The sequence below is a fragment of the Oncorhynchus gorbuscha genome, linkage group LG21 (genome assembly GCF_021184085.1).
Source record: "Oncorhynchus gorbuscha isolate QuinsamMale2020 ecotype Even-year linkage group LG21, OgorEven_v1.0, whole genome shotgun sequence".
Classification (NCBI taxonomy): domain Eukaryota; kingdom Metazoa; phylum Chordata; class Actinopteri; order Salmoniformes; family Salmonidae; genus Oncorhynchus; species Oncorhynchus gorbuscha.
In genome coordinates, this window is record NC_060193.1 from 13752742 (window position 1) to 13779526 (window position 26785).

A 26785-nucleotide genomic window follows, 5' to 3' on the forward strand; every position below is an offset into this window, starting at 1 on the left:
ATAGCCGTTTCTTCGAGTCATTGACAATGACATGTTTTTATTATAACGAGCAATTTTAGAAAAATGTCCTAATGAGGTGTGTTTTGAAAATAACGTTTATTTTTTGAATAATAGTTTAAAATTCCACTACATAACCTATTTTAGGCATATTATGATTATGTCCCAATTGTGTATTGATATGGACTTAGGCTACTTCAGTTGACAACCATTATTATTGACTGAATACTAGATTGTTGCAAATAATTCATTTCAAGACTAGATTAATTTTAGTTTACAGCTATACCACCTATCAATAGAAAGGGAAGTTTTATTTTGCACGTGACGTAAATGGAATTTCCCTGATCGCTCGGTTTATTTTGGTTTCCGCTAGATAGCACAGCTACAAAGTGAAAATGGACTCTATCGTAAAAATCACTGAAAACTCAAATCTGCTTTTTGGTCTTAATTTGACGTTATGGTTGGGCATTCGGTTAGCAGTGTGGTAACAGTTAGAGTAAAGGTAATGTTTTTTAAGTAAAAAATGTAAGGAGATAAATTGTAGAAATAGGCAAGGTCTGTGACTTTGTGGATGTGGTAACTAGTGACGACCGTTAATTCTTGTTTCTTTTTATCGTACAGCCTGGTGTATCTGCGCATTTATGTTCTTTCACAGCTAGGGATTTTACGATAGCATGTTGTTGTTATGTACAAGTGTGTTCAGTCACTTCGAATCTGATATTTATGTAGGTGTATAACACATTATTCGAAAGCACCAAATATATTTAATAAAGTAATAAAAGGCAACTGTCGGTGATATTACCGATAATAACCTATTTAAATCGTGCGTGTTAATCTGCCTACATGATTACGCATGTCGCAGATACTCCAGCCTTTATGTTGTTGTGTCTGTATAGTGTCTGTTTTAAAGCCCACATAACTTACAGACAGTACTTTCTACAGTAGCCTAACTCTGTCGCTCAATTCACAAACTTTCTTGTATAATATTATCAACCTTTGCTGTCGCTCGTTCACGTCGTTTTTGTGTCACGGTACTTGTGAACTTTGGACTGCATTGTTCTATGATTGCAGAAGGCAAAACCAAGTTATTCAAATACTAGAAATCGAAACTGAGAGAAGCAACTTCGGGAAAAGGAAGAATGAGGTTAGAGAATTATTTTGTTGAGTTTGTTCATAATATTATTTAAATATAGCCTACAATTAACTTTGTAAATTAATTAAACTATTATAGCTGTTGTTGTGGACGATGCTGTGTTTAGAGAGTGTGTTAGTACCTGCTATAATTCTGTGTTCGTAACCAAGTGGTGGTAGGCCTTATTATTTAAGGTGTAAATAACAATTGGATGAATTCACGTGGTTTAAACTCGTTGAGAAACGGCGATTGGCTAATGGCCAACAACAAGCTGGGTCAAAGATAAACTAAAATTACATTTTCATGGATGTAAACTAATTATAGTTTTCATAAACTGTTAATAGATAGCTTTTTATAAATAATGTTTTGTTGTTGTATTTAACTGTCGAAATGCTGTTATCGAGGTAATTTCCTTAGTAAGTGACTTCAAAAAAGTTTAAAGTCAAAGATCCTCCAAGTCAGAGTTACATGTGGGAAACAAAATTATTTTGCCCGAGTTGTGACGTATCACCACAGACCTTTGACCTTTACAACCAAAAGATGACAACAAATTAGTTTTTGACAACTACAATATGGATAATCAATTTGGATAATTTAGCTAGACCATATTGTTAATGTTAAGCAAGCTAGCAAAGTGTATTATTAGCAACGTAAATACATAAAATTAAATCTTATTGGTTGATGAATTGTTCCGACTTCAAAAGCACTTGAACACAATCATGTTGGACAATCATGTCGCACACAATCATGCCCATTTTTCTCATGAAGGTGAAACCAACAGGAGCTCAGGTATGATAAACGACTTTCCCACTTGTGATTAATGCAGGGTACTTTAATGCAGGCAAACTTAAATCAGTATTAACAAAAAATTTACCAGCATGTCACATGTGCAACCAGAGGGAAAAAAAATCCTAGACCACCTTTACTCCACACACAGAGATGCATACAAAGCTCTCCCCTCCCTCCATTTGGCAAATATGACCATAATTCTATCCTCCTGATTCCACAAGCTCAGAAATGATAGACGACTTTCCCACTTGTAATTACCAGTGGCGATGTTAGCATGTAAATCTTTGTGGGGCAAACAAAAATTGACCAAATTATTAGGGTGAGGCACATGGGCTACTAACAGTTTACTACACAACATACACTTTGAATTACACTTAGAGTTATAGATGGCACCGAAGAACATGGTTGACGTTTTACATTCTCCCAACCAATTGTGCTATTCTGTTAGTATTTTTTTGCGTTTTGTGTAACTTCTTTTTAAACTTATTTTGTACATAATGTTGCTGCTACCGTCTCTTATGACCGAAAATAACTTCTGGACATCAGAACAGCGATTATTCACTGCAGACTAAATTAAACTTTTTCCTTTAATGAGTCAGACGAAAAGGATATACTGCTTTCACTGGAAAAGACACTGATATCCGTCATTTGCTTGAAGAAAAGACGCAGGAAAAGGAGCCGCAGATCAGGCAGCCTTCTGAGAATCCGTAGGCGAGCGGGTAAACTCCCACTACCATCCGTTCTTCTTGTTAATGTGCAAACATTGGAAAATAAAATTGACGACCTACGATTAAGATGATCTTACCAACGGGACATTAAAAACTGTAATATCTTATGTTTCGCCGAGACGTGGCTGAATGAAGATACGGATAATATAGAGCTTGTGGGATTTTTCATGCACTGGCAGAACAGAGACGTAACATCTGGTAGAGAAGAAGAAAATGCTCACCTAGAAGCATCACTCCTATTGTCTGGGGACTTTAATGCAGGCAATCTTAAATCAGTTTTACCCAATTTTAACGGCATGTCAAATGTGCAACCAGAGGGAAAGAAATCCTAGACCACCTTTACTCCACACACAGAGATGCATACAATGCTTTGCCCGGCCCTCCATTTGGCAAATCTGAACATAATTCTATCCTCCTGATTCCTGCTTATAAGCAAAAACTAAAGCAGGAAGTAAAGCAGTGACTCACTCAATACGGAAGTGGTCAGATGACGCGGATGCTACACTACAGGACTGTTTTGCTAGCACAGACTGGAATATGGAATATGTTCCGGTATATGGAATATGTTCCGGGATTCATCCAATGGCATTTAGGAGTACACCACCTCAGTCATCGGCTACATCACTAAGTGCATTGACGACGACGTCCCCACTGTGACTCTATGTACATATCCCAACCAGAAGCCATCGATTACAGGCAACATCCGCATCGAGCTAAAAGCTACAGCTGCCGCTTTCAAGGAGAGGGAGACAAATCCGGACGCTTATAAGAAATACCGCTAAGCCCTCAGACGAACCATAAAACAAGCAACGTGTCAATGCAGGATGATGACTGAATCCTACTACACCGGCTCTGACGCTTGTCAGATGTGGCAGGGCTTGAAAACTATTACAGACTATGAAGGGAAACCCAGACGCGAGCTGCCCTGTGACCCAAGCCTACCAGACGAGCTAAATGCCTATTATGCCCGCTTCAAGGCAAGCAATACTGAAGCATGCACTGTTCTGGAAGACCGTGTGATAACGCTCTCGGTAGCCGATGTGAACAAAACATTTAAACAGGTCAACATTCACAAAGCCGCTGGGCCAGACGGATTACCAGGGTGTGCACTCAAAGCATGCGCGGAACAATTGTCAAGTGTCTTCACTGACATTGTCAACCTCTCCCTGACCGAGTCTGTAATACATGTTTCAAGCAGACCACCATGGTCCCTGTGCCCAAGAATGCGAAGGTAAACTGCCTATATGATTACTGCCCCGTAGCACTCACTTCTGCAGCCATGAAGTGCTTTGAAAGGCTGGTCATGGCTCACAACAGCATCCTCCAGGACACCATAGACACACTCAAATTCGCATAACGCCCCAAAAGATCCGCAGATGATGCAATCTCAATCACACTCCACACTGCCCTTTCCCACCTGGACAAAAGGAACACCTATGTGAGGTAATGAAGGTAATGAACCTAATACTGTTCATTGACTACAGCTCAGCGTTCAACATCATAGTGCCCACAAAGCTCATCACTAAGCTAAGGACTCAGGGACTAAACACCTCCCTCTGCAAATGGATCATGGACTTCCTGACGGGCTGCACACAGGTAGTAAGAGTAGGCAGTAACATGTCTGTCATGCTAATCTTTAACACTGGGGCTCCTCAGGGTTGTGTACTTAGTCCCCTCCTGTGCTCCCTGTTCACCCACAACTGTGTGGCCAAACACAACTCCAACACCATCATTAAGTTTGCTGACAACACAACAGTGGTAGGGCTGATCACCGACAACGATGATACAGCCTATAGGGAGGAGGTCAGAGAACTGGCAGTGTGGTGCCAGGACAACAACATCTCCCTCAATGTGAGCAAGATAAAGGAGCTGATCGTGTACTAAGGGAAAAGGCGGGCCGAACAGGTCCCCGTTAACATTGACGGGGCTGTAGTGGAGCGGGTCGAGAGTTTCAAGATCCTTGGTGTGCACATCACCAATGAACTGTAATGGTCCAAACATACCAAGACCGTAGTGAAGAGGGCTCGACAAAACCTTTTCCCCCTCAGCAGACTAAAAAGATTTGGCATGGGTCCCCAGATCCTCAAAAGGTTCTACAGCTGCACCATCGAGAGCATCCTGACCGGTTGCATCACCGCCTGGTATGGCACCTGCTTGGTGAATGGCCCAGTACATCACTGGGGCCAAGGTTCTTGCCATCCAGGACCTATTTAATAGCCGGTGTCAGAGGAAAGCCCATAAATCACCCAAGTTAGAGACTGTTTTCTCCTCAACCGCATGGCAAGCGGTACCGGAGCGCCAAGTCTAGGACTAAAAGGCTCCTCAACAGCTTCTACCCTTAAGCCATAAGACTCCTGAACAGGTAATCAAATGGCTACCCGGACTATTTGCATTGTGTGCCACCCCAACCCCTCTTTTTACGCTGCTGCTACTCTCTGTTTATCATATATGTATAGTCACTTTAACTATACATTCATGTACATACATTTACATTACATTTAAGTCATTTAGCAGACGCTCTTATCCATACTACCTCAATTGGGCCGACCAACCAGTGCTCCCGCACATTGGCTAACCGGGCTATCTGCATTCTGTCCCACCACCCGCCAACCCTCTTTTACACTACCTAGCAATTGCCATACCAGGCAGTGATGCAACCAGTCAGGATGCTCTCGATGTTGCAGCTGTAGAACCTTTTGAGGATCTCAGGACCCATGCCAACTGTCTTGGTGTGTTTGGACCATTCTCGTTTGTTGTTGATGTGGACACCGAGGATCTTGAAGCTCTCAACCTGCTCCACTACAGCCCTGTCAATGAGAATGGGGGTGTGCTCGGTCCTCCTGGTTCCTGGTTCTACATTTTTTGAACGGGGCATGCTTATTTAAGATGGTGAGGAAAGCATTTTTAAAGAATAACCAGGCATCCTCTACTGACGGAATGAGGTCAATATCCTTCCAGGATACCCGGACCAGGTCGATTAGAAAGGCCTGCTCGCTGAAATGTTTTAGGGAGCGTTTGACAGAGATGAGGGGTGGTCGTTTGACCGTGTACCCATTACAGACACAGGCAATGAGGCAGTGATTGCTGAGATCCTGGTTGAAGACAGCAGAGGTGTATTTAGAGGGCAGGTTGGTCAGGATGATATCTATGAAAGTACTCGTGTTTACGGATTTGGGATTGTACCTGGTAGGTTCCATGATAATTTGTGTGAGATTGAGGGCATCTAGCTTAGATTGTGGGATGGCCGGGGTGTTAAGCATATACCAGTTTAGGTCACCTAACAGTACAAACTCTGAAGTTAAATGGGGGCAATTAATTCACATATGGTGTCCAGGGAACAGCTGGGGGCTGAGGGTGGTCTGTAACAAGCGGCAACAGTGAGAGACCTATTTCTGGAAAGGTTGATTTTTAAAAGTAGAAGCTCAAACTGTTTGTGCACAGACCTGGATAGCATGACAGAACTCTGCAGGCTGTCTCTGCAGTAGATTGCAACTCCACCCCCTTTGGCAGTTCTATCTTGGTGGAAAATGTTATTGGGGATGGAAATTTCCGAATTTTTGGTGACCTTCCTAAGCCAGGATTCAGACACAGCTAGGACATCAGGGTTGGTGGAGTGTGCTAAAGCAGTGAATAAAACAAACTTAGGGAGGAGGCTTCTGATGTTTACATGCATGAAACCAAGGCTTTTACGGTTACAGAAGTAAACAAATCATAGCGCCTGGGGAATAGGAGTGGAACTGGGGGCTACAGGGCCTGGGTTAACCTCTACATCACCAGATGAACAGAGAAGGAGTGGGATAAGGGTAGGGCTAAAGGATATAAGAACTGGTCGTGTAGCGTGTTGGGGACAGAGAATAAAAGGAGCAGATTTATGGGCGTGGCATAATTTACAGACAAGGGTATGGTAGGATGTGAGTACAGTGGAGGTAAACCTATGCGTTGCGTGATGATGAGAGAGGTTTTGTTTCTGGAGGCATCAATTGACGTAGGTGAGGTCTCCGCATGTGTGTGGGGTGGGACAAAAGATCTATCTAATTCATTTTGAGCAGGACTGAGTGCTCTACAGTGAAATAAAACAATAAAAACTATCCAGGACAGCAGTAGTCAAGGCATATTGACATTAGAGAGCGGCATAAAGCAATCACAGGTGTTGATCAGGAGAGCTAAGACAACAACGGGTAAATGGTGATGAATGGGCAGAGCGGGTCAGTTAGGTACATACAGGACCTAAGTTTGAGGCTGGGGCCGACAGGTAAACTAATTGGGCTACTGTGTTATTGAAACACTCAAGCTGTGTAGCCGATTGATCATAGTGTCAAAAGAGCAGCAATAGGTAAGTCCGGGTGTTGTTCGGTAGTCACTACTACGGGCGAGCAGGGGACACAGCATTCAGAAAAGCTAGCGGGCCGGGGCTAGTAGATTGTTCTGCGGCAATATCGTATCAGAATAGCCTCTTGAGAGCACATCGGGCGATCACGTCGACAGTCCAGTCATGGTGGATCGGCAGGGCTCCGTGTCGACAATAAAGGATCCAGGCCAATTGGCAAAAGAGGTATAGTAGCCCTGGAATTAGCTTGTATATGGGCATAGCTCGAGGCTAACTGGTGCCTGCTTTGGGACAAAGGCGTTAGCTAACAGTAGCCACTCGTTTGCAGCTACTTAGCTGCGCTGATCCAGAATAATGATTTGGTGTAATGATCCAGAGCGGCAGGAATCCAATGATATGGTAGAGAGAAGCTGTTCGATATGCTCTGGGTTGATATCGCGCTGTGCAAGACTGGCAGGCGTTGTCCGAGCTAAGGCTGGCTGATGCCGGGGGAAAAGGCGATGACCGCTAGCTGTGGCTAACAAAGATTGGTAGCTAGTTAGCTGGCTAGCTCCTGATGGAAGTTCCAGTTATGAGGAATAAAAATAGCATATCCATACCACATTGTGTGAGGCGGGTTGCAGGAAAGTATATTTAGTTCGTAGATAGAAAGTGAGATTAAGATATATACGAAAAAGACTGGCTATTTACAAGGGATAAAACATGGGATAAGACAAAGGCAGATATACACGACCTACTGTGCTGCCATCTTGGATTAGAAGTATATATACTCCACCACAAGTATATATACTCCAATTTAGGTAGACCTACTTCTCTCCAATCCTGGTATCTGTTAAGGTCCGACAGGAAGACGAAGTGATAGGGTAATAACCATTGTTTCTCCCTTAAGGGGATCTGACCTGACCTCAACCCCCTTGATGCCTAATCCAAAGATCTCCACCCATATCCCTTACAGCAATCCTGTGACTTCCTCCTGTCCATCCAACACATTCCAAAGCCTTTTTGGCTCCTATAGATAACCATTAACTTCTGATGTAAAAACCAGTCTCTTTCACTCCTTAGATACTATACTTAGTATAACAATGTTCCACGTTTAACCCAGAATCTAACACCTTGTGGTGCTGTGCTCACTTGAACAGGAAGGTGGCAAGTTTTGTCACCAAGGTCTGGCATTCTCTGGATGTATGGTTCTTTCCAGACAACTGGGAACTCAGGGGGGGGGGTGGACAAGGTCAATTCATGCCGCCAGTGAGCTTCAGCTCGGAGCTTGGAGGCTACAGTTCCCGACCTGGAATTCCGAGTTGGATGACCATTCAAAATGTATAATGTTTAGAAAATATACCGTTAAACCCAGACACGGACAATACACCAAATCCACTGAATAGCAGGCTAGTGATTGCTTAGGCAGTTAGCCACTGATTCCTTCCAAACCGCTCATTGTTGAAATTGCGATTTCCAACTTGTGTAATGTTTATTTCCAATGGCACGATGAGCAACGATACGTTTTATCTATAATATCTCATCATAATTTATCTTCATCTGAAAAGGATTTGCTGGTAGATTGTCGACTTGATTCATGATGATGACTGCTAGCTTGCTAACTAAGATTTTGAAAGTATGATGTTGACATGATCAGTTCAATCAAAGCTTTGGTAGATATAACATGATTTGACGTTAGTTTACCTGTGGCCAATGACCTGGAGCCTTCTTGGATGGGCACATCTAATGTAACTCTATGGCAGCACCCAAGGGGCTTGAATTTTCAAGCTCTTCTCGTATATTTTATGGTGATGTAATGTCCCCATGAGTGACAGAACACTGAGCCAATCATGGCGCAACTAGAGAACATTACCAACCTCTACGCTTTGAATATTCCGCTGGCTGCCCCACCACCACATAAATCGCTGAGCTAGGCTGAAACACCTACATTTTGGAGCTGCCTTACACAAGAAAGCGAAAAAGAGACCACGTTTGTATGCAGCTTTATTAACGTGTTTGCAAACTGATATGTGACATGTATTAATGTGAAAATAACATGCAAAATAGGCACACAAAAAAAGTGTTAAATAAATCAAATATATTTCAGATTTTAGATTCTTCAAATGTTAGATTCTTCAACCCTTTGCCTTGATGACAGCTTTGCACACTCTTGGCATTCTCTCAACTAGTTTCACCTGGAATTCTTTTCCAACCGTCTTGAAGGAGTTCCTACATATGCTGAGCACCTGTTGCCTGCTTTTCCTTCACTCTGCCGTCCAACTAATTTCAAACCATCTGAATTTGGTTGAGGTTGGGTGATTGTGGAGGCCAGGTCATCTGATGCCGCACTCCACTCTCTGATGCAGCACTCTCCTTCTTGGTAAATTAGCCCTTACACAGCCTGGAGGTGTGTTGGGTCATTGTCCTGTTGAAAAACAATTGATAGCCCCACTAAGCACAAACCAGATGGGATGGCGTATCGCTACAGAATGCTGTAGTAGCCATGCTGGCTAAGTGCGCCTTGAATTAAAAATAAATCACTGACAGTGTCACCAGCAAAGCACCATCACACCTCCTCCTCCATGCTTCATGGTGGGAACCACACATGCGGCAATCAGCCGTTCACCTACTCTGCGTCTCACAAAGACACGGTGGTTGGAACCAAAAAATATCAAATTTGGACTACTCAGACCAAAGGACAGATTTCCACCGGTCTAATGTCCATTGCTCGTGTTTCTTGGCCCAAGAAAGTCTCTTATTCTTATTGGTGTTCTTTAATAGTGATTACTTTGCAGCAGTTCGACCATGAAGGCCTGATTCACGCAGTCTTCTCTGAACAGTTGATGTTGAGATATGCCTCTTACTTAAACTCTATAAAGCATTTATTTGGGCTGCAATCTGAGTTGCATTTAACTCTAATGAACATATCCTCTGCGGAAGAGGTAACTCTGGGTCTTCCTTTCCTGTGGCGGTCCTCATGAGAGCCAGTTTCATCATAGTGCTTGATGGTTTTTGCGACTGCACTTGAAGAAACTTTCAAAGTTCTTGAAGTTTTCGAAATTGACTGTCATAAAGTAATCATGGACTGTAGTTTCTCTGCTTATTTGAGCTGTTCTTGCCATAATATGGACTTGGTATTTTACCAAATAGGGCTATCTTCTGTATACCACCCCTACCTTGTTACAACACAACTGATGCTCAAACTCATTAAGAGAAGAAATTCCACAAATTAACTTTTACAAGGCAGACCTGTTAATTGAAATGCATTTCAGGTGACTACCTCATGAAGCTGGTTGAGAAAATGCCAAGAGTGTGCAAAGCTGTCATCAAGGTAAAGTGTGGCTACTTTGAAGATTCTCAAATATAAAATATATTTTGATTTGTTTAACCCTTTTTTTGCTTACTACATGCGTTATTTCGTCGTTTTGGTGTCTTCACCATAATTCTACAATGTAGAAAATACAAAAAATAAAGAAACTCTGGAATGAGTAGGTGTGTCTAAACTTTTGACTGTTACTGTATATATATATTAGTGATGCACCGATATGATGTTTTTGGCCGATACTAACATGTGATATTTTCCTTGCCAAAAAAACGATACCGATAGCGATAACCGATATATAAACAATTTTAGCGGCCCTTTAAGCATTCTGGTTAAATTCTCAAATGCGATTGAAATGGCAGCAGTGGTATGACAACCAGCACATTCATGAGCATACAATATGACTTTCCTCAGTACGAAATCCTCGACGACCCACTGTGCTGTCGGACTCAGCATGCTCATGGGGCTGATATCGCTGGTCCAAATGTCAGTCGTGAACCTAATAGCAGTGACACTATTACTGTGTAACTCCAGTAGGGCAACATCTGAAAAATAGCGCACATGCTGCTCAACCAGTCTGCAAAAGCCAACATCACCCACGACAGAGAACGGTTGATTGTCAAGGGCAATGAATTTCATTATCTTGGCGTTAATGGATTTCGCCTTTGAATTTTCTTACTCTTTCAAATGACTGCTCGACAAGTTGACTGCTCGAGCCACACAGCAGACATTGTGGGCTAGGTTAGGAATGCTGTGTTCTACGTGCAGAGAAACATTTTACGTAGCGTCATTACGTCATGTACCTACATTATATAGGTATGCACGTCATGTACCTACGTTATATAGGTATGCACGTCATGTACCTACGTTATATAGGTATGCACGTCATGTACCTACGTACGTTATATAGGTATGCACGTCATGTACCTACGTTATATAGGTATGCACGTCATGTACCTACGTTATATAGGTATGCACGTCATGTACCTACGTACGTTATATAGGTATGCACGTCATGTACCTACGTTATATAGGTATGCACGTCATGTACCTACGTTATATAGGTATGCACGTCATGCACCTACGTTATATAGGTATGCACGTCATGTACCTACGTATGTTATATAGGTATGCACGTCATGTACCTACGTTATATAGGTATGCACGTCATTTACCTACGTTATATAGGTATGCACGTCATGTACCTACGTTATATAGGTATGCACGTCATGTACCTACGTTATATAGGTATGCACGTCATGTACCTACGTTATATAGGTATGCACGTCATGTACCTACGTTATATAGGTATGCACGTCATGTACCTACGTTATATAGGTATGCACGTCAGCTTTGACATCGGTTTTGCACATCGGCGTTAAATTAGACATCGGGTCGGTGCCGATGTTGGCATTGTTAGCTAATATCAGCCGATTCCGATATGTTCCCCGATATATTGTGCATATATGTAAATATATATATATATATATTTTTTAGCTAAACGGGTGGGGCCACCTGCCCTGAATAACGGAACATCACTGGTAATTACCAGTTGGAGGGGCGTTCAAGTGGGGTTTTCCCAGTCGTATGTGGTAAATACCAAAGTCCCACTTGGGTTATGAATACTGCTTAATTACCTAGATGAGGCTTGCGAGGCCATCCTTCCAAATCTCATCTCGTTGACCTATAGATCTATGCTGATATGGTTGTCATTGGCTGACATGGGCAAATCAAAGTTTATTGTTCGGGTACACAGATTTGTAGATGTTTTCACAGCGAAATGCTTGTGTTTCTAATTACACACATAATCTAGAAAATAATATAAATAAATATATTAAGTTATTCATATTTTATATTACATAAACAGGTTCACTCTCTCGGTGTCTTCTCTCTCAATTTTCAAATTCAGTATCAAAATGCTTTATTTGCATGTCAAAAATTCCATGTGTATTGTCTCATTCTCTCTCTCCCTCCCCCTCTCTTTCTTTCTCTGTCTCCCACCATCTCAGTGAGTTTTGACATCTACCCAGTCCCATGGCGTCTGCCCTAAGCCATCTCTCTCCAATGTCTGTAAGAGTGAGAGAAGGATGGAGTGATAATGGAAGAGGAGAGGAGCAGGTGGAGGATGAATTTGCGTGTTCAGGAGTGCTACGCGGTGCCCTGTGGTCCTTACATCCCTCAGTGGAGAGGATATTTGGGGTGTCCTTTACGATCGGTAGAGAGGAGGATGCTGTGTTACCCCATGATGGACAGATCTGGCTCAAACTAAAAGGAGTGAGGAAGGACGCGGTGGCTGCCAAAGTAAGAAATGGTGCTTATTGTTGTTGTTTTTAACTCCATGTTTTTAATGTTATGTTAACTTGTTTTGAGGTTGAGGTTAACCTTATGTGTTTTGCATTAATGCAAGGTGGTCATTTCTTATGTGTCTCAACTTGGGCCATGCGGTTTTTCTGATCACATCATCTGACCAGGGAAAACTCAAAAACTTACTCTATGTTGTAACATAATATAGTATTAAATCTTTCTCTCTCTCCACACTTCCTCCTCTCTCTCATTCTCTCTCCTCCAGTTGTTTGTGAAGGGAGTTGTGAACCAGGAGGCCCAGCAGGAGGTTCCATATCCAGGTGTCCTTCACTGTGTGTTCTGTGGAGCCCGAGGGCTGTTCATGGAGTGCCTGATCAGAAACACCTCTGCTTACATACTGGTAAGAATAGACAAATAGACAACACACACACATACAGGCTGCACACACACACACACACACACACACACACACACACACACACACACACACACACACACACACACACACACACACACACACACACACACACACACACACACACACACACACACATAGGCACGCAGGAACACACACACAAAGTTGATCAGATGGATGATCAGAAGGAAGGAAATGCACATTAGAGGAGATGGAGGTTGTGGGTTTGAGTCTTTATTTATTTTATTTTTTATTTAGCTACGCAAGTCAGTTAAGAACCAATTCTTATTTACAAAGACGGCCTACCCCGACCAAACCTTAACCAGGACAATGCTGGGCCAATTGTGCGCCTCCCTATGGGACTCCCAATCACGGCCGGTTGTGAAACAGCCTGGAATCTAACCAGGGTCTGTATTGGCGCCTCTAGCACTGAGATGCAGTGCCTTGGACCTCTGCGCAACTCGGGAGCCCCTAAGTCTCTTTAGAGAGATGGCAAGAATAAGGCTAAAGTTAAGATTATCTCAATTTCTTCCCATTTCCTTTCCTCCAGGTGGGTTCCCCAGGCTTCCTACTCATCTCAGGACTGGCAGAACCAGTGGTCAGGGCCTATTCCCTCATCACAGACCTGGTGAAGAACTACGAGGTCACCCAGGGACGAAGAACCGAGCCTGGCGACAGAGGATCAGGCGAGACCCTGGATTCCCGTCGGGCCTTCAAATCCCTGGTGGAGAGATGGGAGGACAGGCACACTCTGGATCTGCTGGTGCTACCAGGGGTGGTGAAGGAGACTCTACTGGATCTGGTGAGGGAGTCTGGGCTGGGATCCAACCCCGGTCCTGGGGGCTGGAACCTCAGTCTTGGGGGGTCTAGAGACAGAGCGGGTCTAATGGACACTGATAGCCATAGACGATGGGACAACCAGTCAGGCTTGGACATACTAAAACTTATGGATACCAGAGTAGGGACCAGAGCTGGTGAGGCTGGGGACATAGAGGGAATGCAGGGGATTTCCACATCAAGGAGAAAACCTCCTGTAAATTCCACCCACAACCAAGACCCTGGTCTACGGAATATTGGGCAGCTTTCTCAACAAAAGACGTTCACTAGCTTACATGTACAAGAAAGAGAGATGGGCAAAGATGGGTCACAGAGAGCGATAGAGAAAGACGCAGCACCTCGACTTCCCATCTTCCACTCTTTCCTTCAAACTGAGGAGGAGGGGCAAGGATGTTCCCAACAGGAGGTAGAGGATGAAGAACAGGGGGAGGAAGGAGAGGGGGAGATGTTGTCAGTAGGGAGTAGGGAGGAGTTTGGGCTCTTGCTGAAGTTCTTCACGGCTATGGGCTATGCAGAAGATGTGGTAATGAGGGTCCTGGCCCGGACCGGACCTAGAGAAGTCTCCCAGATTCTGGACCTGGTCCAGCAAGAACATGACCGGACCGGTCTGGCCATGAACCGCCCAGTGGAGATGGAGCACACAGAGGTAGAGGAGAGGGAAGGTAAAGGAGTGAGAGGAAAGAGAAGCGGTATAGATGGAGGGATGGGAGTGGAGCTGGAGGGAGGTGTGGAAGAAGGGGCAGGGAGTAGAGAGGAGGGGAGAAAAGGCAGGGAGAGTGGATGGTCTACCGCTAACCTTTCTGAGGATTCACTGAAGGAAGGCAGGGAGAGGGTCGAGGGCGGCATGGAGGGAGGCGAAGGGGGGAACGAGGAGGATTTTGTCCTGGGAGTTGTGAAGAGGGCCGCAGCCAGTTGTGGATACACAGAGGAGAAGGTAGCAGAAGTGTACAGTATGTTACCTGAACTGTCAACACGCCAGCTACTCCTGGAGCTACAGAGGGAGGGAGCCAGAGAGACAGAAGCTGCATCCCAGGACCAGGTACGAGACGAACCAAGAGAGGTGGATGAGGCTGTCTCAGAGCTACATAGAAAGGACAGAGCAGGAGACAGGAAGGAGGAGAGAGGTAGAGAGATGGAGGCACCAGCACCGCAGTCCACTGCTACTGAGAAGAGAGGAGAAGAAAGAAAGAGTGTGAAAGGAAAGAGTGAAAGGAAGACCAATGAGGTAGGAGTGACCGCGCCGAACCGAAGCGACGATGGTGCAGTTAAGGTTGAACCAGATCTGGCTCAATGGAATGCCATGACAAACCAGATTCCGTTCCCGATTCACAGTCACCAGAAGAATCCCACACAGACACACACCCCCCATCGAGCCAGCCCCCCTTTAGTCACAGGGCCGCCTCAGCCCACCTACCCCAACACACTACCCCCACAACCCACCTACCCCAACACACTATCCCCACAACCCACCTACCCCAACACATTACTCGCACAACCCACCTACCCTCTCTTATTTCCCCATCAACTCGTTTACCCTCCCACCCAGCCACCCCAGACCACCTTACCCCCCACCCTTACCATTAATAACTCCTCAACAACCAGAGCGAAGGAGAAACGTGGTCTCTTTCCCCTAGCAGTAGAGGGAAGGGATCTGCCAGCCCTAACAGCGGTGGCTGTTGATAGACGAGGTCTCCCGACCCTGGCAGCAGGGGCTGTGGTGACAGGGCAACAGCGCTTCATGGAAGGCCTCCAGACTCCATTTGACCTCAAGCTGACCGACCAACCAGGAGACCCGGGACTCAGGATGGTCATTATCGACGGGAGCAACGTTGCGATGAGGTGAGTATGAGGGAATGTGAGAACAAGAGAAGTGAGTACGAGGGAATGTAAGAACAAGAGAGGTGAGTACGAAGGAATGTAAGAACAAGAGAGGTGAGTACGAGGGAATGTGAGAACAAGAGAGTTGAGTACGAAGGAATGTGAGAACAAGAGAGGTGAGTACGAGGGAATGTGAGAACAAGAGAGGTGAGTACGAGGGAATGTGAGAACAAGAGAGGTGAGTACGAGGGAATGTGAGAACAAGAGAGGTGAGTACGAGGGAATGTGAGAACAAGAGAGGTGAGAACAAGGGAATGTGAGAACAAGAGAGGTGAGTACGAGGGAATGTGAGAACAAGAGAGGTGAGTACGAGGGAATGTGAGAACAAGAGAGGTGAGTACGAAGGAATGTGAGAACAAGAGAAGTGAGCGGATGAAGGGATAAAATAAATATGTAGAAAATGTAACCACAGACAGGAATAGCAGGCAAAATGTTGCGGTTATTCATTCGATCATTAATGTAGTTATTTATGTTAACGCTTTCATTGAAAGCAGTGTAGAAAGAACAGCAGCATACATACCTGTGTGGCCCCTGCAGTACTTGAATCCACCGCTGTTTTAGTGGTAATGCTATGCTCTAACTGACAGCTAGCTCTAGTTTACATGATTCAAAGCACATACTTAACTATACAAAGTATCAGTATTATACAGTATTTAATGAGGTTTTATCCCACTCCTTCTCTATAGTCACGGGCTGGGCCATTTCTTTTCGTGCCGAGGCATCGCCCTGGCGGTGCAACACTTCTGGAACCGCGGGCATCGCAGAATCAGTACCTTCCTGCCCCAGTGGAGGCAGAAGAGAGACCACCGGGGCAAAGGTAACACTATACGTCTGTCTGGAAATCCAGGCTTCACATCCACCTAGCTCTTTCATGTCATCAGTTTTATCAATTCAGTTTTCAATTAAGTTACTTCAGGAAGAATGTATTTGTATTTTTCTTTAGAATAGACCCCCAACCCTGTTTAGCACCCTAAGTCATTGATTAATGGTGGTAAATGTGTGTGACTGTGTGTACTACATTCATAAAGGAGAGGTTGGTGTGTCTGTGTTATTTTCAGAGCAGCACTACCTTAGTGAGCTCCAGAACCTGGGTCTGCTCTCCTACACCCCCTCCAGAGAAGTCCAAGGGAAGAGGATCAACTCATACGACGACAGGTTGTTCTAGTCGCTCTCCTCTGTCATACAATAGATCTGCTTGTAAACTGCTCTTATACTAAAAAAATAATAATAATTTTACCTTTATTTAACCAGGCAAGTCAGTTAAGAACACATTCTTATTTTCAATGACGGCCTGGGCACAGTGGGTTAACTGCCTGTTCAGGGGCAGAACGACAGATTTGTACCTTGTCAGCTTATAAACTGCTTATAAACTGCTTATAAACTGCTTATTAACTTTAAGGTCTACTTATAAACAGCCAAAAACAGTTTATAAACAACTTATTTAAAAAAATAAAAACATTCACATTCAACAGACAGCTGCAGTAAGTGACTAATGAACGTTATTTCAGTTTGTTACAATTATACATTTACAGTAGAAGGCTTGTTAATATTCTCTAAACGGATGAAGTGACCACCCCTTTACACTCTTCCTTCATCCCTCTTTTCCTTCATCCCTCTCTTCTCTGCAGGTTCATGCTGCAGCTGGCCCAGAAGACCGATGGAGTGATCGTGACAAACGACAACCTCAGAGACCTGCTGGATGAGTCTCAAGTATGGTGCGAAATCATCAAGAAAAGGTGCAAGAAAGAAAGAAAGCAAGCAAGCAAGCAAGCAAGCAAGCAAGCAAGAAAGAAAGAAAGAAAGAAAGAAAGAAAGAAAGAAAGAAAGAAAGAAAGAAAGAAAGAAAGAAAGAAAGAAAGAAAGAAAGAAAGAAAGAAAGAAAGAAAGAAAGAAAGAAAGAGATGGAGAAGATACAATGGGCACGGAATATGATTTGTAAATTAGTATGTTAGGAATTGTCTAAAGAAATCAGAAACATTTTCATAATTAGATTTTGGATAGATTTTTGCCTAACGTTAGCGTGCAACAATATCATTGTCACTACCTTAGTGGATTTGACCACTAAGGTAAACCTTGTGTATGAACCAACATCCCTTTGATTTGAAATGTATCTAGTCAAATTGGTCTCATATCCGTCCGTAACCTCAGTTTATGTTCATTACCCAGACTCCTCCAATACACGTTTGTGGGGGATCACTTTATGGTACCGGATGATCCGCTGGGCCGAGGAGGACCCCACCTAGATGACTTCCTACACTCCCAGCACAGGTAACAAACACACATAGAGCCATACACTCATACACACACAAACCCATACATGCACACACACACACACACACACATCCTTCATGATACTTTCTTACTCTCTTCATTTCTCCCATATTAAAGAGCAACTGCTCCTAAAAAGCAACTTCTCGTTTTGAAATGTGTGTATTTGACATCTATATGAGTCAGAAACATTCTAGTATTAAAATGTACTACAATGTGTAAATAGAATCATTTTGGTCATAAAGTCAGTCTTGACCAAAACGTAGATTTGCGAGATGAGAGGAAAAAAATGGTATGTCACAGAATGAAGGGTACCGTAACAGAACGAAAGGTACCTTAACCGAATGAAAGGTACCGTAACAGTTGTCCATGGGTTGTGTTTATTTCAATCCTGCCCACAGCTTGCAGCATCCAAGTAATCATCAGTTCGGAGCAAAGCTGCATGCGACTTGATTGTAATGCCCGTGGTCAATTTGATTTGACATTCCATATCCCTACCACTTTTGAGAAAATGGCCTGTAGATGTTTTTGGTACACCTACTGGAGAGCTCTTCTTTGTCTACACCCATTCAGCATCATTCACATACTCTTAAGCCTTAGCCCCACCCATCTCTAAGAATTTACTGTGTAGTAAACAACCAAAGATCAAGACTTAAAGTGGCTTATATCCTAATCTGATTTTGGTGCAGGTCATGTTGTTCTTCACATTACCCTCTATGGTAAACATACACTACATCGGATAAAAGTTTATTTGTCTGAGTTTATTTGTCAAATGCGCAGGATACAGAAGATGTAAATGGTACTGTGAGATGGTTACTTGCATAGTGGAGTCTTTTGTTTAGACATGTAGCTAGCTAAATAATGAACCATAATCCCAACTCGTATTAACATGAACTATGCATGAATCTGCTGGCAGCTAGCTAAAGCTAACCAATTATGTTCAATGTTAGCCTGCTGACATTAGGCTATAACTAGCAATGCAAATGGATTTCTGAGATACAAAAAAATATTTCTACACAGATCATACACGTAATGTTAGCGAGCGAGACAGCCAACTAACATTAGCTAGATAATAGTACGCTTTAAATGAAAAGGACTTTCTGACTAAATTAGAAACATATAATATCTGAAAATGTAGCTCGACTCTTACCTGTATACATGAATGAACGTTTCTCCCTCTGTCATGGATGCCATGGTTGCCTTTAGTTAGAAGATGTAATCCAGAGACAGGTGTTTTATACAACAGCCTCCTGTGTTCTCTTTTTGACTCTTTTCGTATTTGGCAATCATCTCTTGGCTTCCACCGGGCATTCCACTCATTTCTAAACTCGGTCAAATTATTCCATTTCAACAACACTATTGATCACCGTTTCTTCTGTTGACAGTGATGGGAGAAGTCTACAATGTCTGGTTCAATTCAAATGTTTTTACCTAAATCAGGAATTCCATCATCGTCTGATTAATTTTCAGAGTCAACATGGCATAATCCTCCAGATTATAGTCCACCACTACTTTTTCCCACTGATCTTTTCCGATGGCACTATTAACTTCAGGGCAGCAATGCAACACTTTTTCAGTTCTTCATGATATCTTTCAAAAAAATCTGTGGTAGAAAGGATTATTCACACATACTGAGCAGTGCATGTTATAGACAGAAGCATGCTACATGGTAGACCAATCCATTATCTCAGCCAATCATGGCTAGCGGGAGAATTCCTGTATTCTTCCGTGGCTTAACTAACTAGGCTCGTAATTTAACAATTGTATTTGCAGATGCCATACAAGTTTGTTATTAAGGCACTTTAAAGTTCACCTGTTCCAAGGGGCATTTCTGCCAGAAAATGTATTTTGATAAAAAAATATAAATATATAAATAAAACGTTCAAATACCTCTCCTGTGAAGCAGTGATGTGCAACATACGCCTAGCTTCTTGAAACGGGTCACAACTAACACGTGTATCATGAAAATATTGTCCCATTCACATTGTGTTATTTGAAGGTCAAACCAACTTTTCCACGGTCACACACCAGCTGGCTGAATTGGCTGAACAATTTTGCAAACTCTTCCCACCTGCAAATACACACAAGAGACACCCACATCAAACCACACCCCAAAACTAACTCACATTTTAATTAATAAGAATCCGCCCCTTTTGTTTAAATGTTCACTTAAAATGACATACCCAAATCTAACTGCCTGTAACTCAGGCCCTGAAGCAAGGATATGCATTTTCTTGGTAACATTTGAAAGGAAACACCTTTGAAGGTTGTGGAAATTTGAAAGGAATGTAGGAGAATATAACACAATAGATCAGGTTAAAGATAATACAAAGAATAAAAAAAAACGTTCTTTTGTATTTTTTGTACCATCATCTTTTAAATGCAAGAGAAGGCTTTAGTGCATTATTCCAGCCCAGTTGCAATTTATATTTTCGCCACTAGATGGCAGAAGGGTATGTGCAAAGTTTTATACTGATCCAACGAACCATTGCATTTATGTTTTGTATCAAAACTGCCCAAATTAATAACTTTTCATGTTCAAGACTGCACTCTCCTCAAACAATAGCATGGTATTCCTTCACTGTAATAGCTACTGTAAATTAGATTAGATTAACAAGAATTTAAGCTTTCTGGCATTATCAGATAGGTCTATGTCCTGGGAAAGAATACGTTTGCTCAACTGTCCCGTTACGATCCCGAAGAAGTTTAAGTCATGGCCGCTAGAATTTCTTTATAAACCACATCTAAAACAATGTCAAATCAGGAAACACGATCACCCTTTAACAGGCATACATCCCTCTCTGTCTCTCTCTTTTCTTCTCTCAGGCCTCCTGTCCCAGGCAGTCACTCATTTGCAGGTGTGGCATCCTCCTTCCACTCTCCCCAAGCTCCAAGGGCCCAGACAGAGGTCCTTCATTTCCGTGACTGGACACCAGGGGTCGTTGTAGAGCCAGAGCCCAGCCAGGCCAGGGGGAATGGGCAGGCTAGGGCTGGACGCGGTGGCCCAGGGATGGGCCTTGGTCTGGGGCTGGGAGTGAAGAGGAGTGCAGAAGAGACCTCCAGGCTTAGGGAGAGCCTATCTCAGGTGTTCCCAGGACAGGATAGCATGGTTACTCTGGTGCTGCAGTGTAATCCTACAGTGACTGACATCAATTCATTGTCACACTTTATACTGGAGCAGGAGAGTGTAGACTGAGAGTAGTGTTTTTGTGTGTGTTTTTGTGTGTGTGTGTGTGTGTGTGTGTGTGTGTGTGTGTGTGTGTGTGTGTGTGTGTGTGTGTGTGTGTGTGTGTGTGTGTGTGTGTGTGTGTGTGTGTGTGTGTGTGTGTGTGTGTGTGTGTGTGTGTGTGTGTGTGTGTGTGTTCCAGAGAAAGAGATGTATTAATGTATTTTATTTCAATGTTTGATAAGTCTCAGTTCATAGACCGACGGGGCTAAACATTGTTTCTTAATCTATTTCTATCGAATTAAGTTTGAAAACAGGACCAAAAATCGAACCATATTAATCTTATGGACAGGGGCGCAACTTTCACTGTATTTTTTATAATTGCACTGTTTTATCATTGCAGTGTGATACAAAACATGGTTCCAGTATGCTTTACGGTCATGCAAAAGCCGCACAGCTGTCGGCTAGGCTGTTTTCTGGTTTCAGCTCGCTGGATTTCGGTCTGCACAGTCAACACAGAGCATGCAGACAGCATGTATGAAGGCAAATCTTCTGAAAGGCTGGCATATAGGACCAGCACAGGAGAGATGAACAGAGGCAGCTTCTGTCTGTGTTGCACTTGTTCTAAGAGTTGTAAAAACAAGCAGAACAGAAACTGGCTACTCCTTAGTTGACTGATCTAGCTGTGAAGGTAACTGCTGTTTGACAGAAATAATAATATTCTCACTGCAGCTAGTAGTGTAACTGGCATGTAACGTTAGCTAATGTTTCATCACCTCTTGACTGAAGTGAATGAACTGCTAGCGGCTTGTTAGCTCGCTAGTATCTCCCACAGCCAGTTCAGCTCTAGCTAGCCTCTAGCTATCTGTCAGGTAGCAGTATCTAACAGCTGTTGTTTGTTTGGAAATGTTTTGTAGCTTTTGTTATGTCCCTTTTCAACAGAAGTACATTAAACTATGTACTATTGTACCATTAGTTAGCAGAGCTAGCCAAAAGTTGGCTAATGTTAGCTAGCTAGCTTTTTTTTGCCTAAATCACAGTAGTCTTGAACCAACCGATGAAATCAGAGGCCAAATGATTGACGACAGATATTGTGATGTTTTTTCAGCACATTGTATGTTTTTATTAGTCAGTACAGCAATGTAACGTTATTGATCTGTCAGTTTCCCTAGCTAATTCCCTACTTTTCACACTGACACAGTATAAACAGCTCTACAGGCTGCACTGTCGTGGTGCACAGTCAGTACACAATACTATGCTCATCATGTCTTAGCAGGATCAGATGGTGACAGGTGTCCCTGCAGCGTTAGACAGCCATGGAAGACTAGTCTAGAAATCTCAGGTGAATTTTGCAGTATATTTAACAATCAGTGAATAAATACAGTTCCATCTTGAGTTGATGAGTAGGCTAGTCTGGGATCTGGGAATAATGGTAATTTCAATTGTTTAACCATTGATTCTATTCCTGGTATATATATAATGTATAAATGTACCCCAATGTAATTATTTGTCATGCCTCATCTGAGCGGAATCAGATGGTGACAAGGGTCTCATCAGGGACAGGTAGCCAGGGAAGACCCGTCTGTGACGGAGCTGAGGTGATTTATTGCAGATACATGACTTCATTTTCTCTGTGCAGCAAACACTGGACAAGCAAGACACTTCAAAGATTAGAACTATTCTAAGACATTCTGACAAGCCTTTAAAGTTGATTTCCAAACTGTATCAAGTGTTGATAGAGGCTTTTCCCAATGACACAAAACATGCAAAACAAAAATGTGAGGAGGCCTTAGAGACGCTATTGATGATGATGACTGGATACAGATATGTTAGAATGTTCATTTCAGAAAGAAATTACTGCACTTTAAGACCATCCGTGGAACGTATGCCAATGAAACTGAATATCATGCACTCAGAAATGTAATTATTCTGCTGGAGGTGTAAAACACAAAAGGGGACATATTTGCTTATGCTGTAGTCTCGTGAAGGCTGACTGAATTCTGGCAATGACTATGTTCTTTTATCTCAGGATGTCTACAGATTCTCACCTCCCCTTGTTTTTGTTTGCTTGGAAATGTTGATACTGGAGACTATTGTCAGAAGAAACTGTGTAACCTAGCATTTATAGTGGCTAAGAAATGCTTTGCCATTCATCGGAAGGTTGTTTATCCTCCCGAAATGGATGGAAGACATGTCAAGTTATGTTTCACTAGATTGGATTTATTAAAAGATCAAGGGTATAGTGTGCAACTTTCATAAGGTCTGGATGCCTTATATGGAATACTGACAAAAGGAGTCTGTATTGAAAGCATGCCCACGTCAGGGGAGATACCTACTTAAGTCAACCCTAGCTGCTAGGCTGCTCAGTCCTGGCCCTGGGGGTCTGCCGTAATGTTGGTTGTCACTCTGGCCTTGGGCTAACATAGCTGAAACCTATAATGAATGTTTCCTAAAGCTGAGTGGGGTGTGTTGGTTTGGGGCGCAGCCGGATGGTGGACCCCTAGGGGCAGGACCGGGTGACCCAGCTATATTGTGTGCAAGTAAAAAGAGCTCTACATCACTATTAGACCTATTCTTTTTTTTACTAGGCAAGTCTGTTAAGAACAAATTCACATTTACAATGACGGCAAACTCCAGCCAAACCCGGACTACACCCTATGGGACTCCCAATCACAGCCAGATGTGATATAACCTGGATTTGAACCAGTGACACCTCTTGCACTGAGATGCAGTGCCTTAGCTTTAGATGCCCCCAAAAATGAGAGGACCCCCCCCACCACCAAGTTATGCCCCTGCCTAAGGATATTACTGCAAAAATAGTTTGTACCCTATTATTTTAATGCTTTAGGCCACTGTTGTATTTTGTGGATGTGATGACTAGTGTTGCTAAATTAAATGTACTTTGCTTTTATTTATTAAACATAATATTACAGTATGGTAATATAAAGTTGCTGATGCTCAACTTCAAATGAAACATTTCAGACTGAAAATTTAACCTCTCAACTTTCTAGAGTTTTCCCAATTAGTTAACACTATCAACGTTTCCCTTTACTGTGGGAATTGTGATCAAATCAATGCAATATTAGACACTTTCACTACAAAATAACAAAACAGAAACTATGCAAGAGATTTTGGTAATAATGGTATGGAAATAATAATGTATTTTCTTTTGTAAAGTGGTGTCTTGCATCAGTCACCTTGTCTGAAGGACAAGTGGATAAACTGGTTAATTTCAAGCCCTGCATGTTTTTTTCCCACGAAAAATCTCAAGGAATATAGGTCTACGTTAAACACCAAAAATTTGCTGCTTCTGTAGGCTGGACGATAGAACAGCCATTTCCTTGTTAAAATGTTATTGGATGCTTTGTCTCCATTGTTTTTGGTAGGCCTACATTATGATCAATTCGCCACAGTAGCCTACTTGACCACTTAACTTAAAGAGGGTACAGCCTCAGTGTTCATGTTGGAGCGAACCATTAAGGAGAGCTGAGCATTAAATAGGTCTAGTTGCCAGGCTGAAGTAGCAAGGACATGCACATTAAGAGAAGATGACATCCAGGTTATACTCTATTTATGAAAGAGTACATTAACCAAGACCATACTTACATTTATGACAGCTGGACGTACTATGGTCAGCAGGATACAGGAAGAAAGAGGGAAGCAAGATAACTGATGACTAACACGTGAAACAAGCATGCAATGCATACATTATTTTCAGGCCGTGAAAAGGGCTCTACCATCGTTATAACCTAACCAAAAGCAGATATGAGCGTTAGTGGGCGTGAACTAGCTCTGAGATGAGACAAAAATAATGGAGAAAGGTCAAGGGAAGCTATTTTCATATAGAGGGAGGGGACCTTATTTGTTATGCAAAGACCGAATCCTATAAAGGCAGGACTCTGTAATATGAGAATTTAGTCTCTTTCCATGGAGGGGCTCGGCTGTGTTATGTTTGTGATAGGGTCCTTCCATGGAGGGGCTCGGCCGTGTTATGTTTGTGATAGAGTCCTTCCATGGAGGGGCTCGGCTGTGTTATGTTTGTGATAGGGTCCTTCCATGGAGGGGCTCGGCCCTGTTATGTTTGTGATAGGGTCCTTCCATGGAGGGGCTCGGCCGTGTTATGTTTGTGATAGAGTCCTTCCATGGAGGGGCTCGGCTGTGTTATGTTTGTGATAGGGTCCTTCCATGGAGGGGCTCGGCCGTGTTATGTTTGTGATAGAGTCCTTCCATGGAGGGGCTCGGCTGTGTTATGTTTGTGATAGGGTCCTTCCATGGAGGGGCTCGGCCGTGTTATGTTTGTGATAGGGTCCTTCCATGGAGGGGCTCGGCCGTGTTATGTTTGTAATAGGGTCCTTCCATGGAGGGGCTCGGCCCTGTTATGTTTGTGATAGGGTCCTTCCATGGAGGGGCTCGGCCGTGTTATGTTTGTGATAGAGTCCTTCCATGGAGGGGCTCGGCTGTGTTATGTTTGTGATAGGGTCCTTCCATGGAGGGGCTCGGCCGTGTTATGTTTGTGATAGAGTCCTTCCATGGAGGGGCTCGGCTGTGTTATGTTTGTGATAGGGTCCTACCATGGAGGGGCTCGGCTGTGTTATGTTTGTGATAGGGTCCTTCCATGGAGGGGCTCGGCTGTGTTATGTTTGTGATAGGGTCCTTCCATGGAGGGGCTCGGCCGTGTTATGTTTGTGATTGGGTCCTTCCATGGAGGGGATCGGCTGTGTTATGTTTGTGATAGGGTCCTTCCATGGAGGGGCTCGGCCGTGTTATGTTTGTGATAGGTTCCTTCCATGGAGGGGCTCGGCCGTGTTATGTTTATGATAGGGTCCTTCCATGGAGGGGCTCGGCTGTGTTATGTTTGTGATAGGGTCCTTCCATGGAGGGGCTCGGCCGTGTTATGTTTGTGATAGAGTCCTTCCATGGAGGGGCTCGGCTGTGTTATGTTTGTGATAGGGTCCTTCCATGGAGGGGCTCGGCCCTGTTATGTTTGTGATAGGGTCCTTCCATGGAGGGGCTCGGCCGTGTTATGTTTGTGATAGAGTCCTTCCATGGAGGGGCTCGGCTGTGTTATGTTTGTGATAGGGTCCTTCCATGGAGGGGCTCGGCCTGTGTGTTATGTTTGTGATAGAGTCCTTCCATGGAGGGGCTCGGCTGTGTTATGTTTGTGATAGGGTCCTTCCATGGAGGGGCTCGGCCGTGTTATGTTTGTGATAGGGTCCTTCCATGGAGGGGATCGGCCGTGTTATGTTTGTAATAGGGTCCTTCCATGGAGGGGCTCGGCCGTGTTATGTTTGTGATAGAGTCCTTCCATGGAGGGGCTCGGCTGTGTTATGTTTGTGATAGGGTCCTTCCATGGAGGGGCTCGGCCGTGTTATGTTTGTGATAGAGTCCTTCCATGGAGGGGCTCGGCTGTGTTATGTTTGTGATAGGGTCCTTCCATGGAGGGGCTCGGCCGTGTTATGTTTGTGATAGAGTCCTTCCATGGAGGGGATCGGCTGTGTTATGTTTGTGATAGGGTCCTTCCATGGAGGGGCTCGGCCGTGTTATGTTTGTAATAGGGTCCTTCCATGGAGGGGCTCGGCCCTGTTATGTTTGTGATAGGGTCCTTCCATGGAGGGGCTCGGCCGTGTTATGTTTGTGATAGGG

At 43.6% G+C, this 26785-nt stretch overlaps 1 protein-coding gene across 4 annotated transcripts; it reads left to right on the forward strand.

The window, feature by feature from the left end:
• The first annotated feature begins 913 nt into the window (after positions 1 to 913).
• Positions 914 to 24433, forward strand: LOC124007778 (protein KHNYN-like). 4 transcript variants are annotated; one of them, XM_046318534.1, is made up of 11 exons: positions 914 to 1141; positions 10225 to 10283; positions 12284 to 12575; positions 12844 to 12978; positions 13544 to 15235; positions 15266 to 15669; positions 16395 to 16525; positions 16767 to 16863; positions 17337 to 17444; positions 17875 to 17976; positions 20803 to 24433. In XM_046318534.1, exons 3-11 carry the CDS (start codon positions 12309 to 12311, stop codon positions 21170 to 21172), a joined length of 3306 nt encoding a protein of 1101 aa, XP_046174490.1. In that variant the 5' UTR covers positions 914 to 1141; positions 10225 to 10283; positions 12284 to 12308; the 3' UTR covers positions 21173 to 24433. The 4 variants fall into 4 exon arrangements, 3 of the variants coding, with proteins under 3 accessions (XP_046174490.1, XP_046174488.1, XP_046174489.1); XM_046318532.1 differs by having other exon boundaries at positions 13544 to 15669; XM_046318533.1 differs by lacking the exon at positions 10225 to 10283 and having other exon boundaries at positions 13544 to 15669.
• Positions 24434 to 26785: the final 2352 nt, after the last annotated feature.

Excerpts from the sequence above, each read along its gene's own strand:
- LOC124007778 (XM_046318532.1), top strand. The coding sequence starts at position 12,309 with ATGGCGTCTGCCCTAAGCCATCTCTCTCCAATGTCTGTAAGAGTGAGA. Across the intron at positions 16,526-16,766 it reads GAGAGACCACCGGGGCAAAG|AGCAGCACTACCTTAGTGAG; the intron begins GTAACACTATAC and ends TGTTATTTTCAG. Across the intron at positions 17,977-20,802 it reads TTCCTACACTCCCAGCACAG|GCCTCCTGTCCCAGGCAGTC; the intron begins GTAACAAACACA and ends TTCTTCTCTCAG.